Genomic DNA, 27,366 nt, shown 5'->3' on the forward strand with positions numbered 1-27,366 from the left:
TCAGCAATACATATAAACCTAAGCACATAACATTAACACTTAATCATACCTCGGACCCCTCCCGGCATCGGACCATAATCCAGTAACATACTAACATTCCTCGGGACCACCCCGACATCGAACCGAAGTCCGGAAACATACAATACAAACACATGTAAGAATCACAAAGACATCAAGCATACAAGCATTCGTTGGGACCGCCCCGACATAGGATTGAAACCTGGAAAAGCATATAAACCTACATCGGGCCCCGCCCGACATCAGACCATAGTCCGGACCTACTACTAACTAAATGGGCTGGCCTTGGTGCCTTAGACCCGTTCCTACTAGAGGAAACTCACCTCGAATGCTAGTTGTGAAATATCGTGTGAGGAATCTCTGACGGCTGCTCCAACGACTCCCCAACTATCAATTTCACAATAATACTTAATCAAAACCTGATAATCCTTCTTAGGGTAAAATGACCATTTTACCCCTGGTCAAAGTCAACATCCTGGTCAAAGTCAAAGTCAAGGTCAACTCCCAGTCAACCCAACTCGTCGAGTTATCTCCCAACTCGGCGAGTTCCTGTACTACTCAGACTCGTGGTCAACCGAGTCAACTCGTTGAGTCCCTTCACAGACTCGTCGAGTTCTACTTGACATACAATCGGGACAACCCGGCTTCAACTCGTCGAGTCCCTTACTAAACTCGTTGAGTTCCCCTGTTTGTTTGGGCTATCTTAATGGATTAAGCCCCTACACTTCAGATCCAAGCTTCATACTTCACAATAACCCTGAAAATGTCCTTTTAAGGGTAAATTTTCTGACTTTACCCCTTAATACCACTTCTTAAAGGGTTTAGCTCAAACCCTAATTCATTGGGACCTAGAACTTGGTCCTTAACCCATCCATACACCAAACTAAGGCTTACAACTTCAGATCTAATCCCCTAACACTACTAGGACACGTAAAGTTCCAACCTTACTCCACATGCATGGCCTTTTGGGTCTAAAAAGGTCAATATAACATTCTATCGATTGCATGTGGGCTCCAATGGCATAAAGTTTGCACCTTTATGTCATAACAGCCCCTCTGGGTCCTAGATCTAGAAGATTATCCACTTTGGTCGTCCATTCTCTAGGTTATCATTTTAGGGCCAAAACCTTCATAAAAGGGGAAGGAAGAGATCTAATGAACTAGAGGTCAAGATAGAAACTTGATTACCAGAAAATGTAGCCAGAGAAGTGTAGTTCAGATCCAAGCTTCATACTTCACAATAACCCTGAAAATGTCCTTTTAAGGGTAAATTTTCTGACTTTACCCCTTAATACCACTTCTTAAAGGGTTTAGCTCAAACCCTAATTCATTAGGACCTAGAACTTGGTCCTTAACCCATCCATACACCAAACTAAGGCTTACAACTTCAGATCTAATCCCCTAACACTACTAGGACACGTAAAGTTCCAACCTTACTCCACATGCACGGCCTTTTGGGTCTAAAAAGGTCAATATAACATTCTATGGATTGCATGTGGGCTCCAATGGCATAAAGTTTGCACCTTTATGTCATAACAGCCCCTCTGGGTCCTAGATCTAGAAGATTATCCACTTTGGTCGTCCATTCTCTAAAGGTTATCATTTTAGGGCCAAAACCTTCATAAAAGGGGAAGGAAGAGATCTAATGAACTAGAGGTCAAGATAGAAACTTGATTACCAGAAAATGTAGCCAGAGAAGTGTAGTTTCTGGATCTACTCTCTTCCTCTTGAGCCTTGTAACTCCTTCTTCTTCTTCAAGCTTCAAGAACACAAAAGATTGCTTACAAATGGCTCACACACTCACAAGATGCTCTAGGGTTTCATGGATTAGGGTTTGGGACAAGGAGGCTGTAAATGAGGCTAATGGGTGGGGGTTAAGGAGCTTAAATAGGGTGAAAAACCCCGCAATTAGGGTTTCATTCTGGTCGATCTACTCGCCGAGTCGAGGGCTCTTAACTCGTCGAGTAGATAGCTTAAACCCCGCGCATAATTTTCCTTCTACTCGACGAGTTATGGCCACCAACTCGTCGAGTCCCTCTCTTAACATGAATAAATAAATAAGTTAAATTCATACCAGGAACCAGACGTTACATCCCTACTATCATACACACATATCCCATGGGAATACAGATCAAATCAATCGAGTAAGGTACCCCAAAAATCTCCAAAACACAATCCCGGAAAACACTCGATGCAGAAATCTCATGTTCGTTGGCGATAGAAACCCGCAACGGACACTCCAGCTTTCCAAGGGTCAAATAAAAACTCTACTAAAAGACTCATATACAAAGGAACGACTCTCACCCAAGTCGAATAACATAAGAGTAGGAAAAGAATTCACTAAGTAGGCACCTATCAGAAGCATAAACATAAGCATACCATAAAATAATTGACAGAATGATAAATGGTGCTGGAGCTTGTGCCGGTCCCGCAGTGAGCAAAGGACAGTTGGCCTTAATATGGCCAACCTTCTCACAGTGTTAACAGATCCTGGTGCTCGGTACTGGGACCTGCTGGCGACAATCCTGGGCATAATGCCCCTCCTTTCCACATTTGTGGCACCCATAATAAGATCGAAAAGAACCATCATGAACCTTGCCACACTTTCCACAAGTGCGGCCCTCTGAGCCCATGATCTCACATCAGCGGCCTTGAACCACTTCGTCGCAGGTTTCTCCTGTACCAGATCCTGCCTCTTGTCCCTATGCTGGAGCTCCATCTCAATCTCCCGCCTCCTCACATCCTCCTGAAGCTCCATAAGTGTACAATAGCGCTAAATGGACACAAACTAGCGAATGTCTGTCTTGAGCATGTTCAAGTATCGGGTAATCTGAGCTTTCTCGGAAGCAGCAAACTTAGGACAAAAAAGATCCCTATCAGTAAACATCTTGGTGATCTCAGTCACCGACTCAGTCCCCTTCCTCAAATCCAAATACTCTTGGGCCAACCTCTCCCTCTCCACCAATGGAACGTATCTCATGCGAAACATCTTAGAAAACTGCTCCCATGCCATAGCAGTCCTCTACTCAGGAGTCTACGAACCAGTCACCAATCTCCACCAATCCTTCGCTCCTGACCGAAAAAGGTTCAGGGAGCACTTGACCTTCTGGTCAGCAGGGTAAGAGCACATAAAGAAACACCCATCAACATAGGATAACCACCTCATCGCAATGATCAGATCTTGAACTCCATCGAACACCGGGGGCTTTGTATTATCGAAGTCCCGATACTGTAAGGATCCCTCTCTCTCCATGAACTCCAACGGCTGCAACTGTCGTGGTAGCTGCAACAATAGCAACCTCAGAAAGTGTCGCATAACGATCATCGAAAAGCTCAATCATGGCGGTCTTGATAGAACCAAACAACTCCGGTATCGATCCCCGGATATCAATAACAACCTCAGCAAAAATCAACTCCCTAATATGATCCTCAGTCAACCCTGGCCTATCCTAGCTGCCTTCTCCAGCTCCTAAACCTGATCCCCTCGTGAGCACCATACTGAAAATAAACTAGAAAATATCAGACACGACGTATTTCATACCATATGAGCTATTCTAAATAATGAAACCCTAGGGGTTGTGACTTCACTGCTACGCATACATGTCCTGTGCTTTTGGTAGTACGGGCCCATACTACCTTCCACACCTACCCGTATTTGTCTTAGAAGATCATTACAATAACCCTAACAACACACACTAGAATACGCATACATCCTATTCTCACTCCCTAGAGAAAGGCTAGACATTCCTCAACTGTCCGGCTGCTTACACATAACCCATCCATGAAACTTCCACTAACCCTACAACACATGTGTATGCTAATAATACATAACACTGGTGTTGGCTTTTAAGCACTATACACTCCTATGGTGCACATGCAATCCTAGATGCTTTGGATCTATGTTTTCTCTAATTATACATGCAATTTGAATTTTTCCAAAGCATACATCCTAACTAGCATACAATAGAGGATATACCATATAAAATCAAGTTAGATGAATACCTCTTGATGTAGTTTGTAGTTCTTGACCTTTCAAGATCTTAGCACCTCAAGTGTGATGCCTAAAATGGTTCACAAACACCATGAACAAAGGAGGACTTTGAGAGAGAGGTTAAGCACCACCAAAATCGACTAGGGTTCTCGTAGAACTCTTAGAATGCTTAGGGTAAACGATTTTGGCTAAGGGATAACACATATATAATGTAGGATTCCAAGAGTCATGGATAAACCCTAATCCATACACTTAGGTTATGATCCATATCTCATGTGGGCTAACTCTTCATGGATACTTACGTAAAACTTAGCCCAACATGGATCAATAGCCCAAACACTATATATATCATTGATTTACATAATCAGTCCCCGTTAATTTAATTAGTCTCTTTTGATCACTAAATTAATTCCAAATTAATTTTTGATCAATTCTAATTAAATAATACGATTTCATAATTAATATATTATACTTGTAATATATTAATAAATCATAAATAACCTCTTTCTCAAATATCCATCCTATCAGATTGTTCTAGTGAAGGCAGCCCAAATGGACCATGCTACTCTCGGGTCGAGTACATGCCAATTATAGTTATGGGCTTAAACACCTAATCCAACAGTCTCCCACTTGGATAAGTCTAATAACTATTATTGCAAGTACGACTCTAAAATCCCGACTAGCTATCGTAGCTCTTAAAAGCCGCTGTCGAACTCTAACCTAGTCAATGACGCGCCTATTAGATAAGGGATCATATATTCCTCCATTCTAGATATCGTATGAACTGAGACATGGATCATAATCATTCTCTCTATTCATGTGTTTTTTCCCGATTTCCGATTTATGACGACCGACTAATTGAAGAAATCAAATCTGTCCAGGCTTGGCCAAGCGCTTAGGGTTTTCATCACTAAATCATCGAGGGGCCCACATATATCGCTTTTATCCACCTTGGGTAAAAGGAATGGATAAAATTTGACTCAAATGCTTGCTTGCACTTACTCATCAAATCACACACAACAATATGTTTTATAACACCAAGTTACTGGTGCGTTTACATATGTCAATGTGCAACCGACTTGTAAACTACAACTCACATGTCTTGGTTTCAAGAATATAAGATATTATCGTCTCACAATCACTCGTGATAAAATCCATGACGTAATTCAGATGAGCGTGGGTTTAATCCAATACTCAAATCTTGTTACAAGAGTACTTACGAACACTACAACAAATTTGTGCTATGTCTAAACACCTTTAGACAATCTACAGACCCATTCATGACAGTCTAGCTTCAATACCTACTTCCAAAGTATGATCGACTGTGGATGGTTTAAATAACCCAGTTATTCGGGAAGTCAAAACATGCAAAGTGAAACACAAGAATAATCGAATCCAATATGGTCTCAAAAATTTTGAATATAAATAAAACACCTTTTATTTAATCACCATATTGATTATACATTATTCATTGTATAATATTTCGATTAATCAACTTAATACTTGAATCAAAACAATAGTTATCCCATGCTCCAAGCATGCACACTATGTTTACCTATGTCCTTACTTTGTGAAATAGATCAATTGTAAACATTTCCAATGACATTCATTTCACAATTCCAAACCCTTATCGTAAGTGTAAGAATACCATGTCCTTGCCACTTACTGTAATCTGATAGATTCTAAGCTTATATGCAATGATCCTTTTTGTAATGACTATAAACACAAATCACATAGACTTTGCCAATTACAAAACTTCCATTGGAAATTGTTACAAGACAATTCCATAGATACGAAGTCTCATATTCAAAGCACATTCCTTTGAACATCCTTCTTGCATAAAAGTTTCTAACTTACTCATAGATTCTTGATATCCAACTCCCGTTATGGAACCTTTTCCATAATTGCCATATGACTATCCATTCTTAATAGAATCTTATCTATTCAAAATCATGTCAATATGGTCCATCCATTACCATACTTCCAACTATCCACAAGCAACCAATCCTTGGTAACCTCAGATCGTCCTTGAAAGTTGTTTAATAACTCCAGTCGTATCCGATTCTAGTCCTTTTTCCCTCTAAATGCCCTAGGCATTTGGAAAATTAGAACAGGAGAATATTATAGCACATGCAATCGATCCTATATTCGAAGCATATGGGACACGATTCATAATGTCTTACATACAGACCAGATACTTTACCAGTCTCTTGCTATAACATTTCCATATATAGAATTTCCTTATGTTGAACCATTCCAACATAACATTCATATATATCCTTGACTAAATTTGATTAAAATCTCACAATCTAAACTTTTAGATTTGAAATGAAGTATGAATTCCTCTCCCTTAATTGTAGCAAAACAACTTTTCAAACTCTGCAACTTTGCAAATTGAAACTTTTGTTTTTCTATAATTAACATTGCTAACTCGCAACACTTACCATAACAATTATGATCCCACTAGCATAATAAGTATTATCTTACTAGCATAATACTTATGCTCCCACTAGCATTGACATGTATCCAAAAATCAGTTGGACTTCTAGAAATCAATATTTATTGACTTTCTTACCAAAGTTCAGGTTTCTGACACGAGATGCTTAGATAAGCCTTTATCTAAGCTCATACACCCTTTATTAGAAAGCTCATATGTGTGTCTAAACTATTCAGAACTTACAGCAATAAGTTCCGAATGTTCAAACTATTTGCCATTTCTTACAATTCGAACTATGAAGAGGGATGTCGTAATCATAATCGAATTTGAGAATGAAAATATCACACATGCTATTTGCTTAAAATCCACTTACTGAAAACGTTTCCTCACAATCATTTTCATGAATTGGAGAGAAACCTTATGACACTTAGATTTTATGGTGTATGTGTTCTTATCCATGTGAATTTGTCATCACCATAATCAAAAGACAAGGTTAGTGACAAATCCAAACTCATATGGACTGAACTTGTTCAATCTTAACTTCTTGCCTCTTGGCAGCTCAAGGGCCTACCATGTCTTCCAAGTTGTTAAGCAGCTCACCCATGCTGATCAATGAAATCAAGATGCTTTGCCTTATGCAAACAGATGAGAACTCATAGAACTCACATGCATAGTCAACTTTAACTGGAATGGCATAAAAACAAGAATATGTCAACACGATAGGTTACAAACCTCAAGTCATGTGCTAGTGATTAACAATAGGTTTATTCTTGATTAGTTCTTGAAATTTTTCAAGATCTTTAAGACTCCCACTGACCTCTTGACATATAAGATTCTCTTTGTCAAGAAACATTACTTGACAAACAAATATTCAAGAGTTAGTGCGGTTTCTTATCAAGACAAACACTTCTCACAATCGGTCTTAGTTGATCTTTGTTTTATCCAAAACATCACAACTTACCAATTTCAAATGTACAAGAGTAGAAAACATTTTACTGTACATTTGATAAGTGTTATACACCTTTCTTAAGATTATGTTACTCAAGGCACAATCTTGGAGTATGACTCTAAGACTTAATTTTTGGAACGAAGTATGATTCACCTTTTGATTTAACCATTTCAACAATTCACGATTCCTCTTCTTAGCCATACAAATGCACTAAGGTATCCTTATAGGATCAATTGTGACATAGTTGCATAATCATAAGGATGATCATAAAACACGATACTAGAGTACTCTCCCTTCCTTTCAGATTGGAGAAACTTTTATCTTTCTGCCTAATTTGATTCTTCTTATTCGTTCTGCTTTACATTGAAACTTTTCCAATGACTCAGAATTATACTTAATCTTGTAAGCATAACCATATTTACTAAACTTTTAGTAAATCATAACGAATAGTCTTATCGTTCTTTGTGGTGGACCTGACCAGTGCACAACCAAGTGTACCCAATCCCCTAGTCCTTCACTTGACTCACATATACATGTGAACAAGGAATTAGTCTTAATTTCCCAACGACGAAGGTTCTCATCCATCATACAATACAGATTGCATGATTCCAAGTTTCTATCCAATTGAGACTTGGTGATGAGAATATTTCCTTATTTGGTAAATTTAGACACTACCACAAACGAAAGAATCAAATCCATATCGCTAAAAAAATAGAAACATACAAACATCAATTTTCACAAATGCCATTGCAAGGAAATATAAATAAGATAAAATCAAAATTCTTTCTTTATTTATAAAACGCGGAAAATCTTTTCCTTACAATGCAATTACAAATGAAAACTATGTCGCTACATATTTCTAAGCAATCTATCATAACTCCTAAGCAGCAGCTCAAAATTCGGAACATCGAACTATGCGATCGAAATCCATCTCTTCGCGATCAGAATCAACTTACTCTTCTTTCAAGCTTCCTTTCTCTTCTTTGATCCTACAAAACATCAAAATGCAATCTTATCACATCATGTATTAAGAATCTATAAGTAGGAACTTAATAGAGTTAGATAGTGAATTTACCTGAAGCAGAGTCACACATTTTGACTTTACCATCTCTTAGATCTATCAGGTAGTCAGGGCAGCTTCGCAACCAATGCCCCTTCTCTTGGCAATAGAAACAAACAGACTCTTTTGAAATGGTACACGGGACAATCTAAGACTTAACCTTTCCTTTTCCCTTGGAAAGAGAAATCTTTTCTGGACTTCCAATGTTTCCATTGTCAATGTCCATGGAAGTTTGGGAAGTAGATATTCCAATCAAATTTGCATTACCAGTGTGCCAAATAATTGCTAATTCAGCAGCAATTAGCAAATATGTAAGATCGATAATGGACATGTCGTGGTCTGTCATATAGTAATCTTTAATGAACTCACAATATGACTTAGGAAGTGATTGAAGAACCAAGTTAACAGCCAACTTCCTTGCCACAATGACTCATAACATTCCTAGCCTGTCAATGTGTGACTTCATCTCCAAGACATGTGCACATACAGACCCTCTATCTTGGTGTTTGCTAACCAATAGGGCTTGAGTGACCTTGAACTTTTCAAGTCGTTGAACTTGTGGGTTAGGGAGAATAATTGGAGGAGGTGGAGGAAGTGAAGTATGATTTCCGGGAACATCATCTTCATGAGGAAAATTTTTTCCATAAGATTCGGGAAGACCATAGTTGTATGAACTACACATCTACATGGGAGAAATTCAAGTTAGTTGATTTAAGTCCTTAATATAACACCCAAATGAAATATTAAGGCTAGGACCCAACACAATAATTTACAATTCAGAAGAGGGATGCCGTAATCTAATTGCAAATTATTTGAAGGTAGGTAAATGACGATTTACCAATTTCCACCATGAAAAACGAAAATGGATTTTAGGTTTTGAATGAATTTAAATTCCTAGATTCTTTGAGATTCATTGAACTTTTCAATGACATGTTTAAATCTCGATTATGCCCTTCAAGTTTGTGACAGGGATGCCGAGGATCACAAATAAGGTGTGAATAACCATGCAAATTAGCTTGGTACACTTAATGTTACAAATCACCTAATCAATGTGTTGGTTAACCAAACACGCTCCATTGATCCATGATTAACATCAAGCTACCCATTGTCATCCTTCATTAGTCCCATATTAGTGTGCCGGTTAACCACACACGCTCAACTAATGACTAATAAGGTGCAATGTGCAATTTCATGGGTTAGCATCAAATTCACATTTTTCCTAAGTAACTAAGATTGGGAATTTATAAAAGTATTTAGTTACTTGGTATTTCATTATACTTTTAATGAGAATTAATGTCCTATCCTACCCGTTCGGCCAACGACCCTCCACCAGTCAAGGAAGAGGTGGGTGAGAGTGGACATCCATTAAACCACCATTTTATAGGCAGTAACCTTATACCCCCTTATAGACCGGCTTCGTGAATGAGGCCTACTAACGTTAAGACTGACCATTTACTTATATATATAATATATTAAACTTTAATATTATATAATATAAGGGTGTATTTTAAACATTTAAAATACTAGGTGGTTTAATCTTTTAATAAATTATACTCTTAATTTAATTAAACTTAAACCATGTTGTTATGGATTTATTAATCTTCACCTTTAATTAAACACTTTAATTAATTTAATAAAGTCCATAAGGTGTAATTGAACTATTCAAAGCATCTAGGTTATTAAATATTCAAAATTAAAACCATTTAATTAATTTTTAAGTTATGAACCCACGGGTTGCATCTTTTGAAACCTTTCAATTACTAGAGTTAATGTTTTCATAATTTGAGACTTTTCAAATACCAAAACTTGAGGGCAAGTTTTGTAACTCTTGAAAACCTTTTCGTTTCCATAACTTATGAAAACATATGAGTTTTAATGTTCATGAATGAGACTCTTCATATAACTTGAGGACACGTTACAAAACTCACTTCAAGAACAACTTAGATCAATTTTAACTAACAGCATTATCATATGATTTCACTATTGATCTAATCTAACTCATAGCAAGGCAATTCATATCAAATAATACAAATAATTATCTTATTATCTTAAAATTTGACAATTGTCCTTTAATTGGATGAGGATCATCATCACCAAATCAGAAAATACGATTTTTATAATTACAAAACAGTTTGTGGTAATGATCCTAATCCAATTCTGGCCAAAAACTCGAAATTCTGCAACCAGAAGCCTCTACTCGACGAGTATATGAACATGACTCGTCGAGTTGCCATTTTAATGAGTGGACTCGTCGAGTCAGGCATTGGACTCGGCGAGTTCATCAGTCAGAGGCCAAAAAATCAATTTTTTCCAGCTTTGAAAATTAACAAGCATCAAATATAACAGAAAACAATCCTAGGCTCTGATACCATTGTTGGGTTTTAAGCACTAAAACACTCCTATGGTGCACATGCAACCCTAGATGCTTTGAATCTATGTTTTCTCTAATTATACATGAAATTTGAATTTTTCCAAAGCATACATCTTAACTAGAATACAATAGAGGATATACCATATAAAATCAAGTTAGATGAATACCTCTTGATGTAGCTTGTAGTTCTTGGCCTTTCAAGAGCTTAACACCTAAAGTGTGATGCCTAAAATGGTTCACAAACACCATGAACAAAGGAGGACTTTGCGAGAGAGGTTAAGCACCACCAAAATCGGCTAGGGTTCTCTTAGAGCTCTTAGAATGCTTAGGGTAAACGATTTTGGCTAAGGGATAACACATATATAGTGTAGGATTCCAAGAGTTATGGGTAAACCCTAATCCATACACTTAGGTTATGATCCATATCTCATGTGGGCTAACTCTTCATGGATACTTACATAAAACTTAGCCAAACATGGATCAATAGCCCAAACACTATATATATATATATATATATATATATATATATATATATATATAGATAGATATATATATATATATATATATATATATATATATATATATATATATATATATATATATATATCACTGATTTACATATCATTCCCCGTTAATTTAATTAGTCTCTTTTGATCACTAAATTAAATCCAAATTAATTCTTGATCAATACTAATTAAATAATAAGATTTCACAATTTATATATTATACTTGTAATATATTAATAAATAATAAATAACCTCTTTCTCAAATATCCATCCTATCAGATTGTTCTGGTGAAGGCAACCCAAATGGACCATGCTACTCTCGGGTCGAGTACATACCAATTATAGTTATGGGCTTAGACACCTAATCCAACAGCTGGATCCTATAGACAGTCGAATACTTGATTCTACCTTAATCCTTTCATCAAACAAGAATAGGAAATAAGGCCAAACTAAACATTATCAGGCTATAAAATCTTATTTATGTACAACTATGATGCACACACTAAGCAACTATAGTAATGATATCAATTCCATACAAGAAATAATCCTAGGCTATCATGAATCACATATCAGGCAATTATATCATGCAATTCCTAAAGCTCCCTAGCCTACCACTAGCATGTTGTTCTAACATAAACATAATATCAATAACAGTGTGGGTAACTTGGGGTATACTTTCTTGCTCCGTCTGATCGTGCACATCGCATCCTTCCTTGGTTACTTTTGAAAACAATTTTAAAAACCAGTTTAAAGACTTTTGCAGTTCCCTATTTTGAGTCTGGATTCAGACGAATGTTCATCCAATTCTCTCAAACCAAGGCTCTTATACCAACTTATTGTTTGATTTGGTGTCTAAGCCCATAACTATAACTGGGATGTACTTGACCCGATAGTAGCATGGTCCTTTTGGGTTGCCTTCAGCGGTGCAATTTGATAGGATGGACTTTTGAGAATAAGGTTATTTATGATTTATTAATATATAACAAGTATAACATATTAAAATATGGAATCATATTATTTAATTAGTATTGATCAAGAATTATTTAGGAATTAATTTTGTGGTCAAAAGAGACTAATTAAATATATGGGGATTGATTACGTAAATCAATGATTCTTGTAGTGTGGGCTAATGATCCATGATTATTTAGATGGGCTAAACCAATAAGTTAATCCATGGATAGTCCATGGAGGTTAAACCCATGGAGCATAAGAATGTGGAAAGTCATGGAGCATTAGGGTTTACAAAGTGTAACCCTAGCATTTGCCACACTATAAATAGAACCCTCATGAGTCAAAATCGGTTACACCATCCTTTTGAGATAAGTAACTTATTCTCTTAAGCCTCCTCTTGCATATTGGTGATTGTGAACCATTAGAGGCATCACACTTGAGGTGCTCAAGCTTTCAAAGGTCAAGAACTCTACCCTACTCAAGAGGTAAGCATCCAAACTAAGTTTTTACTATATAGCTTCAATTGTATGCTAGCTAGGGTGAATGCTTTGGAAAAAAAATGCATGTATAATTAGAGAAAACATGGATCCAAAGCATTTAGGGTTGCATGTGCACCATAGGAGTGTTATAGTGCTCAAAACCCAACAGTGGTATCAGAGCCTAGGATTGTTTTCTATTATATTTGATGCTTACTAGTTTTTCAAAGCTGAAAAAGTCGAAATTTTGTCCTCTGACAGGTGAACTCACCGAGTCCATGAAAAGACTCGACGAGTCCACTCAGTAACAGAGCAACTCGCCGAGTCCAGTTCATGCACTCGACGAGTTGAAGGCTCTGTTTGCAGAATTTCGAGTTTCTTGGCCTGGTTTGGATTGGGAACACTACCACAAACTGTTTTGCATCATTGGAAATGTTTTTTATGATATGGTAGTGCTTGTACTCATCCAACCACAAGATAATTGTCAAAGTTTTAAAAAAATAATTTTTGTTTAATATGATAAACAAAGTTGCTTGCAAATTGTTAACTTAGAATTATATTGTTTATGAGTTTGATTAGATCATCCATGAATTATGTGATAATGTTTGTTGTAAGAAAATGATCTAAATGAATTTTAATGACCTCCATAACTTGTCCTCAAGTTATGAAAAATGAAAGGTCTCATACATTAAAATCCAATTAAACTCATAAGTTATGAATGTGAAGAGTTTTGACATGTTTCAAAACTTACCCTCAAGTTTTGGAATTTGTAAAGTCTCATCAATGAAACTTTAATTCCAAACCCTGGAGTTTTAAAAGTTAAAATTCAACCCTTATACTTTATAATATAATAAGTTTAATAATATATATATATATATATATATATATATATATATATATATATATATATATATATATATATATATATATATATGTATAAGACTAGTTAGTCTTACCGTTAGTAGGCCTCATTCACGTAGCCGGTCTATAAGGGGGTATAAGGTTACTGCCTATAAAATGGTGGTTTAATGGGTGTCCACTCTCACCCACCGCTACCTTGACTGGTGGAGGGTCGTTAGCCGAACGGATAGGATATGACATTAATTCTCCCTCATTAAAAGTATAATGATAAATATAAAGTAACTAAACTTTTATTAAATTCCCAATCTGAATTACTTTAGGAAAAATGTGAAAATGGTGCTAATCCATGAAATTACACTTTGCACCTTGTTAAGTCGTTAGTGGAGCGTGTGTGATTAACCGGCACACTAATCTGGGACTGACAATGTGTGGGAAAGGGTAACTTGATGTTAATCATAGATCAATGGAGCGTGTGTGGTTAACCGGCACATTGATTAGGTGATTTGTAACATTGGGTGTACCAAGTTAATTTGCATGGTTATTCACACCTTGTTTGTGATCCTCGGCATCCCAGTCACAAACTTGAAGGGCACAATCGAGATTTAAACATGCCATTGAAAAGTTCAATGAATCTCAAAGATCTAGGAATTTCAAACCAATTAAAACTTAATAATCTATTTCGTTTTTCATGGTGGAAATTGGTAAATCGTCATTTACCTACCTTCAAATATTTTACAATTGGATTACGGCATCCCTCTATGCAATTGTAGAATATTGTGTTGGGTCCTAGCCTTAATATTTCATATTGGGTGTAATATTAAGGATTATCATCTAACCTAAACTTTGTTCTTCTTCTTTATACATGTCTATCCCAAACAATGTTTCCAACCCAATCCCTTCAGGCTCTTTCTCCCTCATGAACCTATGTGGAAGGGTCATTTTCGATGGCTCGAACTTCAATGACTGGATTCGTAACATCAGAATGGCTATTTGATATGTGGATAAAGAATATGTCCTGCATAAAGAGCTTAAGGAGATTGATGTAACCATTGGCACTCCTGAACAAATCACTGAACACACTACTCATGAGAGGGATGCGACAAAGGTGTCGTGTCTAATGATTGCTACCATGACTGCTGAGCTACAGAAGTCCTATGAGGACTACTATCCCTATGAAATGTATCAAGATTTGATGGAAAGATACCATCAAAGTGATCGGCATGAGAGGTATGAGATCATTGCCTCCATGATCACAACCAAAATGAAGGATGGTGAACCCATCACGGCACACTTGCAAAAGATGCAGAGATTCGTAGACCGCTTGCTAAAATTGAATGTCAATTTTGATGAAGAGTTGGCCATAGATATTATTCTACACTCTTTACCTTCTTGTTATGATTAGTTTCGTATGACCTATCATATGAACAAGGAGGAGGTCACTCTTAGCAAGCTTCAAGGCCTTTTAAGGACTGCAGAAAGCAACTTGAAAGGCAAATCGGTTGTGTCTACTCCTACTACCACTGCTTCTGCCCTTGTTCTGGCAATCGGACATGGGAAGGGAAAGAAGAGGAAGGCTCCCTCCAAGAGCCGCAAGGGAAAGTCTCTTGATGGATCCTCTTCTAGTGGGACCAAAGTTGGTTCTGCTAATTCCTCTTCCAATCCGAAGGATGCTGATTGCTTCCATTGTCATGAAAAAGGGCACTGGAAACGAAGCTGCCCCAAGTACTTGCAGGACATAAAGGATAGGAAGATCAAACCCTCCTTTGCATGTATTTACACTATTCAGTCTAATAACTCATCACATGCTAATTCTTGGGTCCTTGATACAGGTTGTAGATTTCACATTTGTTCTGATTTGCAGGGACTAAAAAGAAGTAGGGATGTGGAGCACGGGAAGATAAACTTAATAATGAGAAATAGGAAAATGTCGCCTGTGACCAAGATTGGAGTTTACTCTTTATTGCTTAGTAATGGTTTAAATTTAGATTTGAATAAATGTTGTTACTCGGCTGATATGACGAGAAATATTATTTTCTTTCATAGTTTGTACAAACAAGGTTTTACATTTTCTTTTAATATTGAAGTTGGTACTATTAATGCTTATTACAATGGTGTATTTTATTTTGAAGCATTACCTTGAAATGGTGTATATGAAACTGTGAATGGTGTAGATAACCTAGGAAATAATGTGTTACACATTGATTCTTCCAATGATTTGGATAAGGAATGCTTATGGCATTGTCGTCTTGGACATGTCAACAAGAAGCGCATAGCCCAACTCCAAAAGGATGGAGTCCTGGAGTCATTCGACTTAAAGTCGGATGACATTTGCGAATCTTGTTTACTTGGAAAGATGACCAAGTCACCCTTCACTGGTAATTGTGAAAGGGGTGAAGGTCTGTTGGATCTCATACACACTGATGTGTGTGGACCATTCAGAACCGCCACAAGGGATGCTAACCGCTTCTATGTAACTTTTACTGATGATTACAGTAGATATGGCTATATATACTTAATCAAGCATAAGTCAGAAACCTTTGAAAAGTTCAAAGAGTTTAAGCAAGAAGTGGAGAATCAATTGGGTAGGAAGAGAAAGATGTTGCGATCCAATCGAGGAGGAGAGTATCTTAGTATCGAGTTCATTGACTATCTTAAGGAATGTGGAATTGTTTCACAATTGACGCCACCTAGGACACCACAGCTTAATGGTGTGGCTGAGAGGCGCAATAGAACCTTGCTAGACATGGTTTGTTCCATGATGAGTCTAGCTTCGTTACCTATCTCATTCTGGGGGTATGCCTTAGAGACTGCTGCCCATATCCTTAATCTAGTCCCTACCAAAAAGGTTTCCAAAACATATCATGTCACACCCCGATCCTTGTCGGAATCGATCAAGGCGTGATATATTGTTCAAAGTCTCATGACAACTATGTTATAATATGATTAGATTCAATTAAGTACTAAGTATGCAAACAAGATCCACAACATACAAATACAAATCCAAATACGAACAACATTTATTACATCAAATTTAAATAGTCTTGTGGATTTCTAAGGCACAACCTATTTTTCATCAACTTCATTCTTCAAATCTGCATCATGGGTAAAAACAGGTCAACTACGAGAGTTGGTGAGTAATCTAATTTTAGTAGAGAAAATTTGTGAAGTTGAAACATTTATAATTTGAAATTTGTTTTCTTTTGAAGTCGGCAAACAATTGTATTTGAGATAACGGTTTATAAATCCAAAATTGATTAACAAATGATAACAACAACAATAAGTCCTCACCCTATATATACATATATATATATATATATATATATATATATATATATATATATATATATATATATATATATATATATATATATATATAGGATGGAGCATCTAATCATCAAACACACTCAACCACGTGCGATCAATCACCTTAGCGTCCCAAGGCGGGGTGGTCAACCCAATAGCGCTATTATTGTCCATAACGTACCTCAAGAGTACGGGCATAGTCATGGAGATTAGACTAAAAATGGTAATGCACTACAAGTACATGTAGCGTAAACAACAATAGTTATACAATTAATGACTCACGTATAAATGTCCCAACAATGTCTCAATTGTGATAAAACAATAAAATGAAGTTGGAACATATTAGAACCACATGATACACCCCAAAAGTATTGAAAATTATAAAATATGGGGTAGATTACTCACTTTAGTCCCAAAACGAAATGTGTGTGTCGTACGATAGACGGTTCGGGTCAAAATGGCGTAGAACCTAATATAATTAATAGTTTTGGTTTAGGAACTGCTAAACGAGAATACAGTATTAATACAAATTATAGTTTGTTATATAAATGTATCATAAACTATACCTATTATAGTTTATCACAACAAGGGTAGTAGTAGTGTTCATAAACTATAATTGTCATAGTTTACCAAATGTTTGTGTATTACGGATGTAAACTTTGTTTATAAAAATTAATTATTTACCATACTTGTGAAGGTAAAAATCCATTTGTTTTCTGATGTATGTCTAATTACCAAGACAAAATGACATATAATGTAATAATATATGATTACATAATGATATACACCTTGCTCAACGAGTTACAAGGCGTAAATGAAATTGATGGTATTTTTCTAGTAATAACGTTTCTGTTACTGTTCTTAGAAAATTTATAGAAAAATCATCAAAGGTCTAAATCAAAAACCGCAAATTCTGAGAGTTTGGAAAGTGTGTCTAGTTTGTTCATAAATTTTCTCATGATTTTTAGTGATCTCCAACTTGTGTGAAAATATTCATATTCACAGACTAGTCCGGTTTTGTTTCTGAAATGATAGACAGTTTTGTAAAACTCACCATAAATCGTAGACAAATCATATGGTGATGTGCAAGTAGTCATTTTAAAGGTATGAACCTGAACTATATGTGTCTGAAACAGTTTTGAAAACTAAAATGTTTAAGTTGACCAAAACAGTCCGTGAATGGAGTTAAACGTTTCTGTTGAAGACTGTTAAATGAGTTTAGTTGTGTTTTTGGTGTTTTAACTTGTATTCCCCCCCCCCCTTAAAACTTAAGAAAAACATGAAAATATAGGGGTATGAACTCACCTTATGTGTTATTAGAGGATGGATGTTGGAGAAGAGAAGTGTTCAACCGAAGAACACTTAGAAGATGCCTTGACGAATCGAGAACCTAACATGAAGGTGACGATGTTTGTGTAAGATTCTTATGATTTTGAGTAGAAGGATGTGTAATAATCATAAGAAGAATGAATTATACTTACCAAGAGTGGAAGAAAGCTTGATAATCAGCCTTGGAAGTCTTGGAATTGAGAGAGAATGGTGAGAGAATTTGGAGTGTGATCCTTGGAGGAAAATGAGAGAATGAAAGAAGTATGAAGGGATGGGTTTTTATACTTAGACAAGGAGTGGGGCTGGTCATGTAGTGGGTATGAGTTGGTCATGTAGTGGGTAAGAGCTGGTCATGTAGTGGGAAAGAGTTGGCCATGTAGTGGGTGTGAGTGGTGGCATGTGACATAAAGTAAAGTAAAGTCATCTTTCCACCTCAAGCACCTCCCCCACTAATTATTGGTATGAATGGCCCTAAAAACGTGGGGATTACTGAAATATAGAGTTCTAACTGTAAAAATAAAGTTTTTGGTGAAAATCCCGCGTTAAAATGATGAAAAACGGGCCTAAAACAAAGTCGTAGTCGAAAAACCGGAAAAATTATGACACGCAAAAATGCATGTCGTCGTCTTTTATGACAGGGGCTTCCTTGATACTCATTGCGTGTCATCAACACGCGCGTCGTAAGGTTACGACAGACAAATGTGTGTCGTCTTCCTTTATGACAGGGACTTCGGTCCTGAAGCTTCAGTTTTGGGTCCTTAAGCCTATTTTACCCGTTTTTACCCCGTTTCAAGTGGTTTTTGACCCAGTTAAGGGTCGGGATGGCCCGAATGATTACAAAAATTTAAAGGAACTTTTGAGAGAGATTTGGGAGAGATTCGGGGAGAGATTTTAATAGAGAGAGGTTGAGTGAAAGAGATTGTGAGAGGTTTCGTTTGTGATCTTTTTGAGTGTCCGGCTTCGCAACGAAAGGTCCATAAACCCCGTTAAGCCATGATTTAGTGTCTTACACAATCCCGATGATTGTGCAATAGTGTTTTATCGCTTTGGTTCGTTGTTTAGCACTGTTAAGGCTAAGGAAAATCAAACACATGAATTTTTCAAATGATGTTTTCTCATTGAAATAGCGAATTGTATAATGTAAACCCTAACATACAAGGGTTAATGGAGTTGACCGGTTTGACTTGTTGACTTTGTTTGACTTTGACTTGACCGAAATTTGACGGTTGTCACATCATCCCCCCGTTAGAGGGAATTTCGTTCCGAAATTTGCATTTTGACTGGGACTTCAAGAGTTTGGAAAAAGATGTGGAAAACTTCTCGTAGTACAAGAAATTGATTATGGTGAGGAACAACCCGCCTGATGTCACATGATGACCTTGGAAATTTCTTATTGTAACTTGAGCTGAGTCAATTTAAAAGGAGTTTATTGTTTTAGGATGATAGAGTATTCTATGTGTGCTTTTATACTCCCTGTTTTATCCTTGGTATTACCACTATGAATATTTTATAGTTAGCGTGTTCCATCATTACGAATGTTTCAACAAATTTTGACGAAATTTGCATTATAAGTCCTACCAGTTCTTTTATAGTCGCTTGGCATAAACTAGTCGTATATCATTAAGATTGCAAGGGCATTCGTCGTCACCACAGGTTTAATCTATTACAATGACTTGTTGTCGCTATAGGTTTTTAACAAGATCCAACGACATACCTATAGCGACACACAAGTCATAATTTGCATGTGTGAAGACTTGGAGTACTTTCTAATTGGTTCATGTGTGAAGACTTGGAGTATTTTCTAATGAAAAGTGTGCTACTGGGGAAATTGGAAACTGATACGTAGCTTCAAAGTCAAGAATATGCAGTAGGCATGTGATGCATTAAATGCATGAGGCACACAAGTCATAATTTGCAGCAACAGATACGTATATGTGTGTGAATTGAAGAAGAAGGTTACGGCTCAAAGAATATATATATATTCATTTTCTCTTCATTTGTTAGATACACAATAACCATAACATCATAGACTATATATATTCAATTTCGTTTGTAATTTTCACTAGTTTATATTCCGCGAGTGTTACCGAAATCATTTATCAATTTTTTCAGAAGTGCTTAACTTGTTTTGTTGCATTCCCAACAATTTGCTATTAATTACTTCTCCCACTTCACTTATATAAATCATCACATTCTTACCGTGACTTTTAACTTCTCCCTCACAAATGGATCCACCTGCAGATCGTCAAAACCCCATAGATGACCTCGATTGGTTTTAGTACTTTGATCATCAAGATCTTTTCAGGTATATATAAACGTCACTCATTGCACCATCTTTCGCACAGAAAAGTGATTTTGTCGACATTGATCAAAACATGGTTTGGATTTGTAGGGATCAAAAAGAGTCTTTCATCGTGTTGGATTTGATTATCTTGAGTTTTTGGATTTTTGCAGTGGTGACATGCTCGACCATCATGATTACGAGTTGTCGGAAAAATTGCATGAAGTGCTCGATCAGAACGTTTCCACAGTACTTAACAAAGATCAAAACATCATTTCTAGAAATGAGTTTCACGATTTTGATCCCCTTGAAGACATAAGCTTATGGGATTGTTGGGAGGATGGTAATTTACCATTGGTTAGTTTCAGTGAAGACTGTAAATCTGGTGGTGAGGCTACATGTAGTTCTAGTGCTGCCACCACTGATCACGGTGGCCGGAAGATGGCAAAGAGATTGAGACCATTGGAGTTTGAAGAGATAGAGAAGTACTTTGAGATGCCGATAATCATGGCAGCAAAGGAACTAGGGATAGGGTTAACAGTGTTGAAGAAAAGATGCAGAGAGCTAAACATAAACAGATGGCCTCATAGAAAACTTAAGAGCCTTCAATCCCTCATTCAAAATGCCAAGGTAAACTACGATAATAACCTTCTATACATTACTCATGCATGTATGCATGCACTTGGTAACCAAAGTAGTTTTGGTATTTTCTAAAATTTTAATTATTAGTTTCTTTATAACATAAACATAGGCCCTAGGCATATGCCACATCAAATCAATTGATTTACTACGATTTCCTGATTTATATTTATATAAACTTAACTCATTGTAAATTTTTTTTTTGAACTCACACGAAAAAATATATTACATCTACCTTTAAAAAAACTAGGAGTTGGGATTAAAGGAGGAGATAGAGACGTTAGAAGGGCACAAGAAGATGATGGAGAAATTGCCAGATATGGAATTGACAGAAGGAACAAAGAAGCTTAGGCAAACTTGCTTCAAAGCTATTTATAAGAAGAGAGGACTTAACAATCCTTAGTCCTTACCTTTTCTTTTAGCCATTTTGTTATAATTAGTGGATTTTAATCTACATTGTATGTGTTTTTCTCTTGATAGTTTGATACCCTTTTCAGTTTCATTGTGTTTGTCTATTGATTTTTAATGCAGAAAATTTTGTATAATTTGGGTATTATAGTTTGTATTATGTATTTAACAATATTCTAGATTGCCGACACGACTACGCCGACGACTCTATACCAGAGGTCTTTATAAATAGACTTATGAATTTAGTAGGAATAATTTGATTATAATCTTGTGATTTGTTCCATGTCTGATCCACTCCTAAGATTCACTCGACATGCCCCCAGTTATGTGTAATTAAAATTTTATTAGACTGTTGATCCTAATGAGTCTACCCTAAGTCCACAACCAAACAAGGAACAGGTCATAAGGCGGACTCACCATTTCTAGGTCAATCATTTCTTAATTACACATAAATTCGAGGTACACCTAAAGAATCTTAGAGTTACCAGTCGTAAATTGTTTGTAATACCAAGTAGTGAGATTCAATGAAATAAAATGCATGCCAATTTCATTGATGAACCTTTTCGTAAATATCCTTACCATTTATATACACATGTATAATTTCGCACTTTAGTGAACTATTCTTGGTGTTTCTGTTAACGTCTTGGAGACGGAGTTATGGTAGTGGGTAGAAGTAGGTTTTGTACGGGCGTTAAGATTTACCCATCATGTTGTTCGTGCGAGAATAGGGGTAGAAGAGATAATTAATAGACGCCTAATCCTATAATTACTTATAGGGGGTGATCCTTATTAGTTACATCTATAATCACGTAGTGCATACCAGTTATACATAATTTGAGATAGAATAGACCTTCGAATAAATGACTCTACTCTAAGTCCACAACCAAACAAGGAACAGGAAGTAGAGCAATAGTCATAGATTCTGAGTCTATAATATCTTTAATTATGTATAACCTTGGCGTATGCACTCAGTTATCATAGGCCTACTATTAGAGGTCTTTAGTTTTCACATAAGTTGGTTATAGTATCACCAAATACTCCTATAATATTTTTAGGTGTTTAGATTCGATTCTTAAAGTATTCCCTGTAGGATGTAGTTAGGTTGTTAGATTTGTTGCCCATTATGACTATCCCCCAGTATATGCAAGTCACTCCTCAGACATATATAGTTGATCAGGCTATATCCTTCCCAGACTTGATTCACATATACCAAGGCATACAGCCTCTCCCTTTGCCCGTTTTTCTAGGTTCCACCATGTGAGAGCATGACCTTGGAGGCACCCTGTAGCATGACGGACCATCAGGTCCTCAGGACACTCGCTATGGATGAAAGTACTCTCCATTTCTTCAATCCATGTGAGGAGTGCGGTGGCACCCTCGATGCCTTTGAAGTAAGGCGGATTGCAGTTACGAAAGTGCTTGAACGAGCAACGAGGAGTGGTTGCTGGAGCTTGTGGCTAAAGAGAATGAAGTTGGGTTGCAATTGTTGGGATGACGTTTGCTACCTCCTTGGCGATAAGGGCAGCTAGCCTTCGGTTGTTGCGAGCAGCGTATGGGGGTCGTAATGCCATCTACGAGAAACACGCATATGGACTTGTGAGTTATTTGTAAATTGATTATGGAAATAAAGTTTTTAGACATTGTTGGGTAAAATAATTGTAAAACACTTGTTGGGCCATGGTTAGGAGTGTTGGGCACCTTTTGGGCTTTCCATGGTTACTAAATGTGAAACATGTAGCACTTGCGTGGGCCCCCACAAAACTAAGTTTTCACATGTCTTTCCCACTTCTAGGCCCATTAGGGAACTTAATGGTCCAATGAGTTGGCCATTTTGGAGTGTATCCTTTTGGATACGTTTGATAAGGTCGGGTATTTTGATGGCTCAAAAGTAATGTGAATGACGCGCTTTGGCCTATAGGTTTGGGAACTCTCGCCTTTGGTCCCCAGGTAAGCAAACTGGTCCCTCAGTTGATTGGGATGTATACGAATGCTTGCCTAGTCAGGACTTTCGGGCTACCGGCACCTCCCCCTTCCGGTTACTACGCGTCCATTACTATGATCCTACCCAACTAGAGTGGATGACTTTGAATTTCCTATGAGCTCTAAGGAATATATATGTATATACATTTTTTTTTTCTTTTTTTTAAACCACTTGAATATGTGTGTGATTTTCAGAGAAAGAGGAGAATATTCACCAGTGTATGCACACATATAAGCATCAGAAGTAATACGTATGCACTTAAGGGAGCAATTAACACACAAAGGTATTCCTAGGATTTTCTAAGTGTGAATTGCATGCAGTTGTGTGTGCATTTTATAAACTAGCATACGAGAGGACCCTAGAGGCTATAGACTAGGTCAAGGCAATTAACCTAATTCCCTATAGTCAAGGGCTTTGATACCAATCTGTCACACCCCGATCCTTGTCGGAATCGATCAAGGCGTGATATATTGTTCAAAGTCTCATGACAACTATGTTATAATATGATTAGATTCAATTAAGTACTAAGTATGCAAACAAGATCCACAACATACAAATACAAATCCAAATACGAACAACATTTATTACATCAAATTTAAATAGTCTTGTGGATTTCTAAGGCACAACCTATTTTTCATCAACTTCATTCTTCAAATCTGCATCATGGGTAAAAACAGGTCAACTACGAGAGTTGGTGAGTAATCTAATTTTAGTAGAGAAAATTTGTGAAGTTGAAACATTTATAATTTGAAATTTGTTTTCTTTTGAAGTCGGCAAACAATTGTATTTGAGATAACGGTTTATAAATCCAAAATTGATTAACAAATGATAACAACAACAATAAGCCCTCACCCTATGTATATATATGTATATATATATATATATATATATATATATATATATATATATATATATATATATATATATATATATATATAGGATGGAGCATCTAATCATCAAACACACTCAACCACGTGCGATCAATCACCTTAGCGTCCCAAGGCGGGGTGGTCAACCCAATAGCGCTATTATTGTCCATAACGTACCTCAAGAGTACGGGCATAGTCATGGAGATTAGACTAAAAATGGTAATGCACTACAAGTACATGTAGCGTAAACAACACTAGTTATACAATTAATGACTCACGTATAAATGTCCCAACAATGTCTCAATTGTGATAAAACAATAAAATGAAGTTGGAACATATTAGAACCACATGATACACCCCAAAAGTATTGAAAATTATAAAATATGGGGTAGATTACTCACTTTAGTCCCAAAACGAAATGTGTGTATCGTACGATAGACGGTTCGGGTCAAAATGGCGTAGAACCTAATATAATTAATAGTTTTGGTTTAGGAACTGCTAAACGAGAATACAGTATTAATACAAATTATAGTTTGTTATATAAATGTATCATAAACTATACCTATTATAGTTTATCACAACAAGGGTAGTAGTAGTGTTCATAAACTATAATTGTCATAGTTTACCAAATGTTTGTGTATTACGGATGTAAACTTTGTTTATAAAAATTAATTATTTACCATACTTGTGAAGGTAAAAATCCATTTGTTTTCTGATGTATGTCTAATTACCAAGACAAAATGACATATAATGTAATAATATATGATTACATAATGATATACACCTTGCTCAACGAGTTACAAGGCGTAAATGAAATTGATGGTATTTTTCTAGTAATAACGTTTCTGTTACTGTTCTTAGAAAATTTATAGAAAAATCATCAAAGGTCTAAATCAAAAACCGCAAATTCTGAGAGTTTGGAAAGCGTGTCTAGTTTGTTCATAAATTTTCTCATGATTTTTAGTGATCTCCAACTTGTGTGAAAATATTCATATTCACAGACTGGTCCGGTTTTGTTTCTGAAATGATAGACAGTTTTGTAAAACTCACCATAAATCGTAGACAAATCATATGGTGATGTGCAAGTAGTCATTTTAAAGGTATGAACCTGAACTATATGCGTCTGAAACAGTTTTGAAAACTAAAATGTTTAAGTTGACCCAAACAGTCCGTGAATGGAGTTAAATGTTTCTGTTGAAGACTGTTAAATGAGTTTAGTTGTGTTTTTGGTGTTTTAACTTGTATTCCCCCCCCCCCCTTAAAACTTAATAAAAACATGAAAATATAGGGGTATGAACTCACCTTATGTGTTATTAGAGGATGGATGTTGGAGAAGAGAAGTGTTCAACCCAAGAACACTTAGAAGATGCCTTGACGAATCGAGAACCTAACATGAAGGTGACGATGTTTGTGTAAGATTCTTATGATTTTGAGTAGAAGGATGTGTAATAATCATAAGAAGAATGAATTATACTTACCAAGAGTGGAAGAAAGCTTGATAATCAGCCTTGGAAGTCTTGGAATTGAGAGAGAATGGTGAGAGAATTTGGAGTGTGATCCTTGGAGGAAAATGAGAGAATGAAAGAAGTATGAAGGGATGGGTTTTTATACTTAGACAAGGAGTGGGGCTGGTCATGTAGTGGGTATGAGTTGGTCATGTAGTGGGTAAGAGCTGGTCATGTAGTGGGAAAGAGTTGGCCATGTAGTAGGTGTGAGTGATGGCATGTGACATAAAGTAAAGTAAAGTCATCTTTCCACCTCAAGCACCTCCCCCACTAATTATTGGTATGAATGGCCCTAAAAACGTGGGGATTACTGAAATATAGAGTTCTAACTGTAAAAATAAAGTTTTTGGTGAAAATCCCGCGTTAAAATGATGAAAAACGGGCCTAAAACAAAGTCGTAGTCGAAAAACCGGAAAAATTATGACACGCAAAAATGCATGTCGTCTTCTTTTATGACAGGGGCTTCCTTGATACTCATTGCGTGTCATCAACACGCGCGTCGTAAGGTTACGACAGACAAATGTGTGTCGTCTTCCTTTATGACAGGGACTTCGGTCCTGAAGCTTCAGTTTTGGGTCCTTAAGCCTATTTTACCCGTTTTTACCCCGTTTCAAGTGGTTTTTGACCCAGTTAAGGGTCGGGATGGCCCGAATGATTACAAAAATTTAAAGGAACTTTTGAGAGAGATTTGGGAGAGATTCGGGAGAGATTTGGGGAGAGATTTTAATAGAGAGAGGTTGACTGAAAGAGATTGTGAGAGGTTTCGTTTGTGATCTTTTTGAGTGTCCGGCTTCGCAACGAAAGGTCCATAAACCCCGTTAAGCCATGATTTAGTGTCTTACACAATCCCGATGATTGTGCAATAGTGTTTTATCGCTTTGGTTCGTTGTTTAGCACTGTTAAGGCTAAGGAAAATCACACACATGAATTTTTCAAATGATGTTTTCTCATTGAAATAGCGAATTGTATAATGTAAACCCTAACATACAAGGGTTAATGGAGTTGACCGGTTTGACTTGTTGACTTTGTTTGACTTTGACTTGACCGAAATTTGACGGTTGTCACATATCACGAGATGTGGACAGGGAAGGTTCCCTCGTTAGACCATATAAAAGTTTGGGGTTGCGAGGCTTTCGTGAGACGTGAGACTCATGACAAGCTCGAACTTCGGAGTGAGCGATGTATTTTCATCAGCTACCCACAGAAGTCCTTTGGATATCTCTTCTATAGACCGAGTGACAATGTTGTCTTCGTTGCGAGGAGAGGAGTCTTTCGTGAGAGAGAACTCATATGCCAAGGGGATAGTGGGAGGCAAATTGACCTTGAAGAGCTTCAAGAGTCAAGCGGTGAAGGAACCTCAAACACTAGCAATCAACCTGAGGAGGAAACTCCGGTTGAGCCAATTGACGAGTCTGTACCTCTCAGGCGTTCC

At 36.7% G+C, this 27,366-nt stretch overlaps 1 protein-coding gene across 1 annotated transcript in view; it reads left to right on the forward strand.

The window, feature by feature from the left end:
- Positions 1-2,812: 2,812 nt before the first annotated feature.
- The window catches only part of LOC145164481 (uncharacterized), a 31,829-nt gene continuing 7,275 nt past the window's right edge, over positions 2,813-27,366 (forward strand). The window contains exons 1-3 of the mRNA XM_079083194.1: positions 2,813-2,842; positions 20,644-21,162; positions 21,422-21,522. Of these exons, the coding sequence (XP_078939320.1) occupies positions 2,813-2,842; positions 20,644-21,162; positions 21,422-21,522 (650 nt within the window). The remainder of the gene's footprint in view (positions 2,843-20,643; positions 21,163-21,421; positions 21,523-27,366) is intronic.

This window comes from Lactuca virosa, chromosome 3, assembly GCF_052849685.1.
Source record: "Lactuca virosa cultivar CGN04683 chromosome 3, Lactuca_virosa_CGN04683_v6, whole genome shotgun sequence".
Classification (NCBI taxonomy): domain Eukaryota; kingdom Viridiplantae; phylum Streptophyta; class Magnoliopsida; order Asterales; family Asteraceae; genus Lactuca; species Lactuca virosa.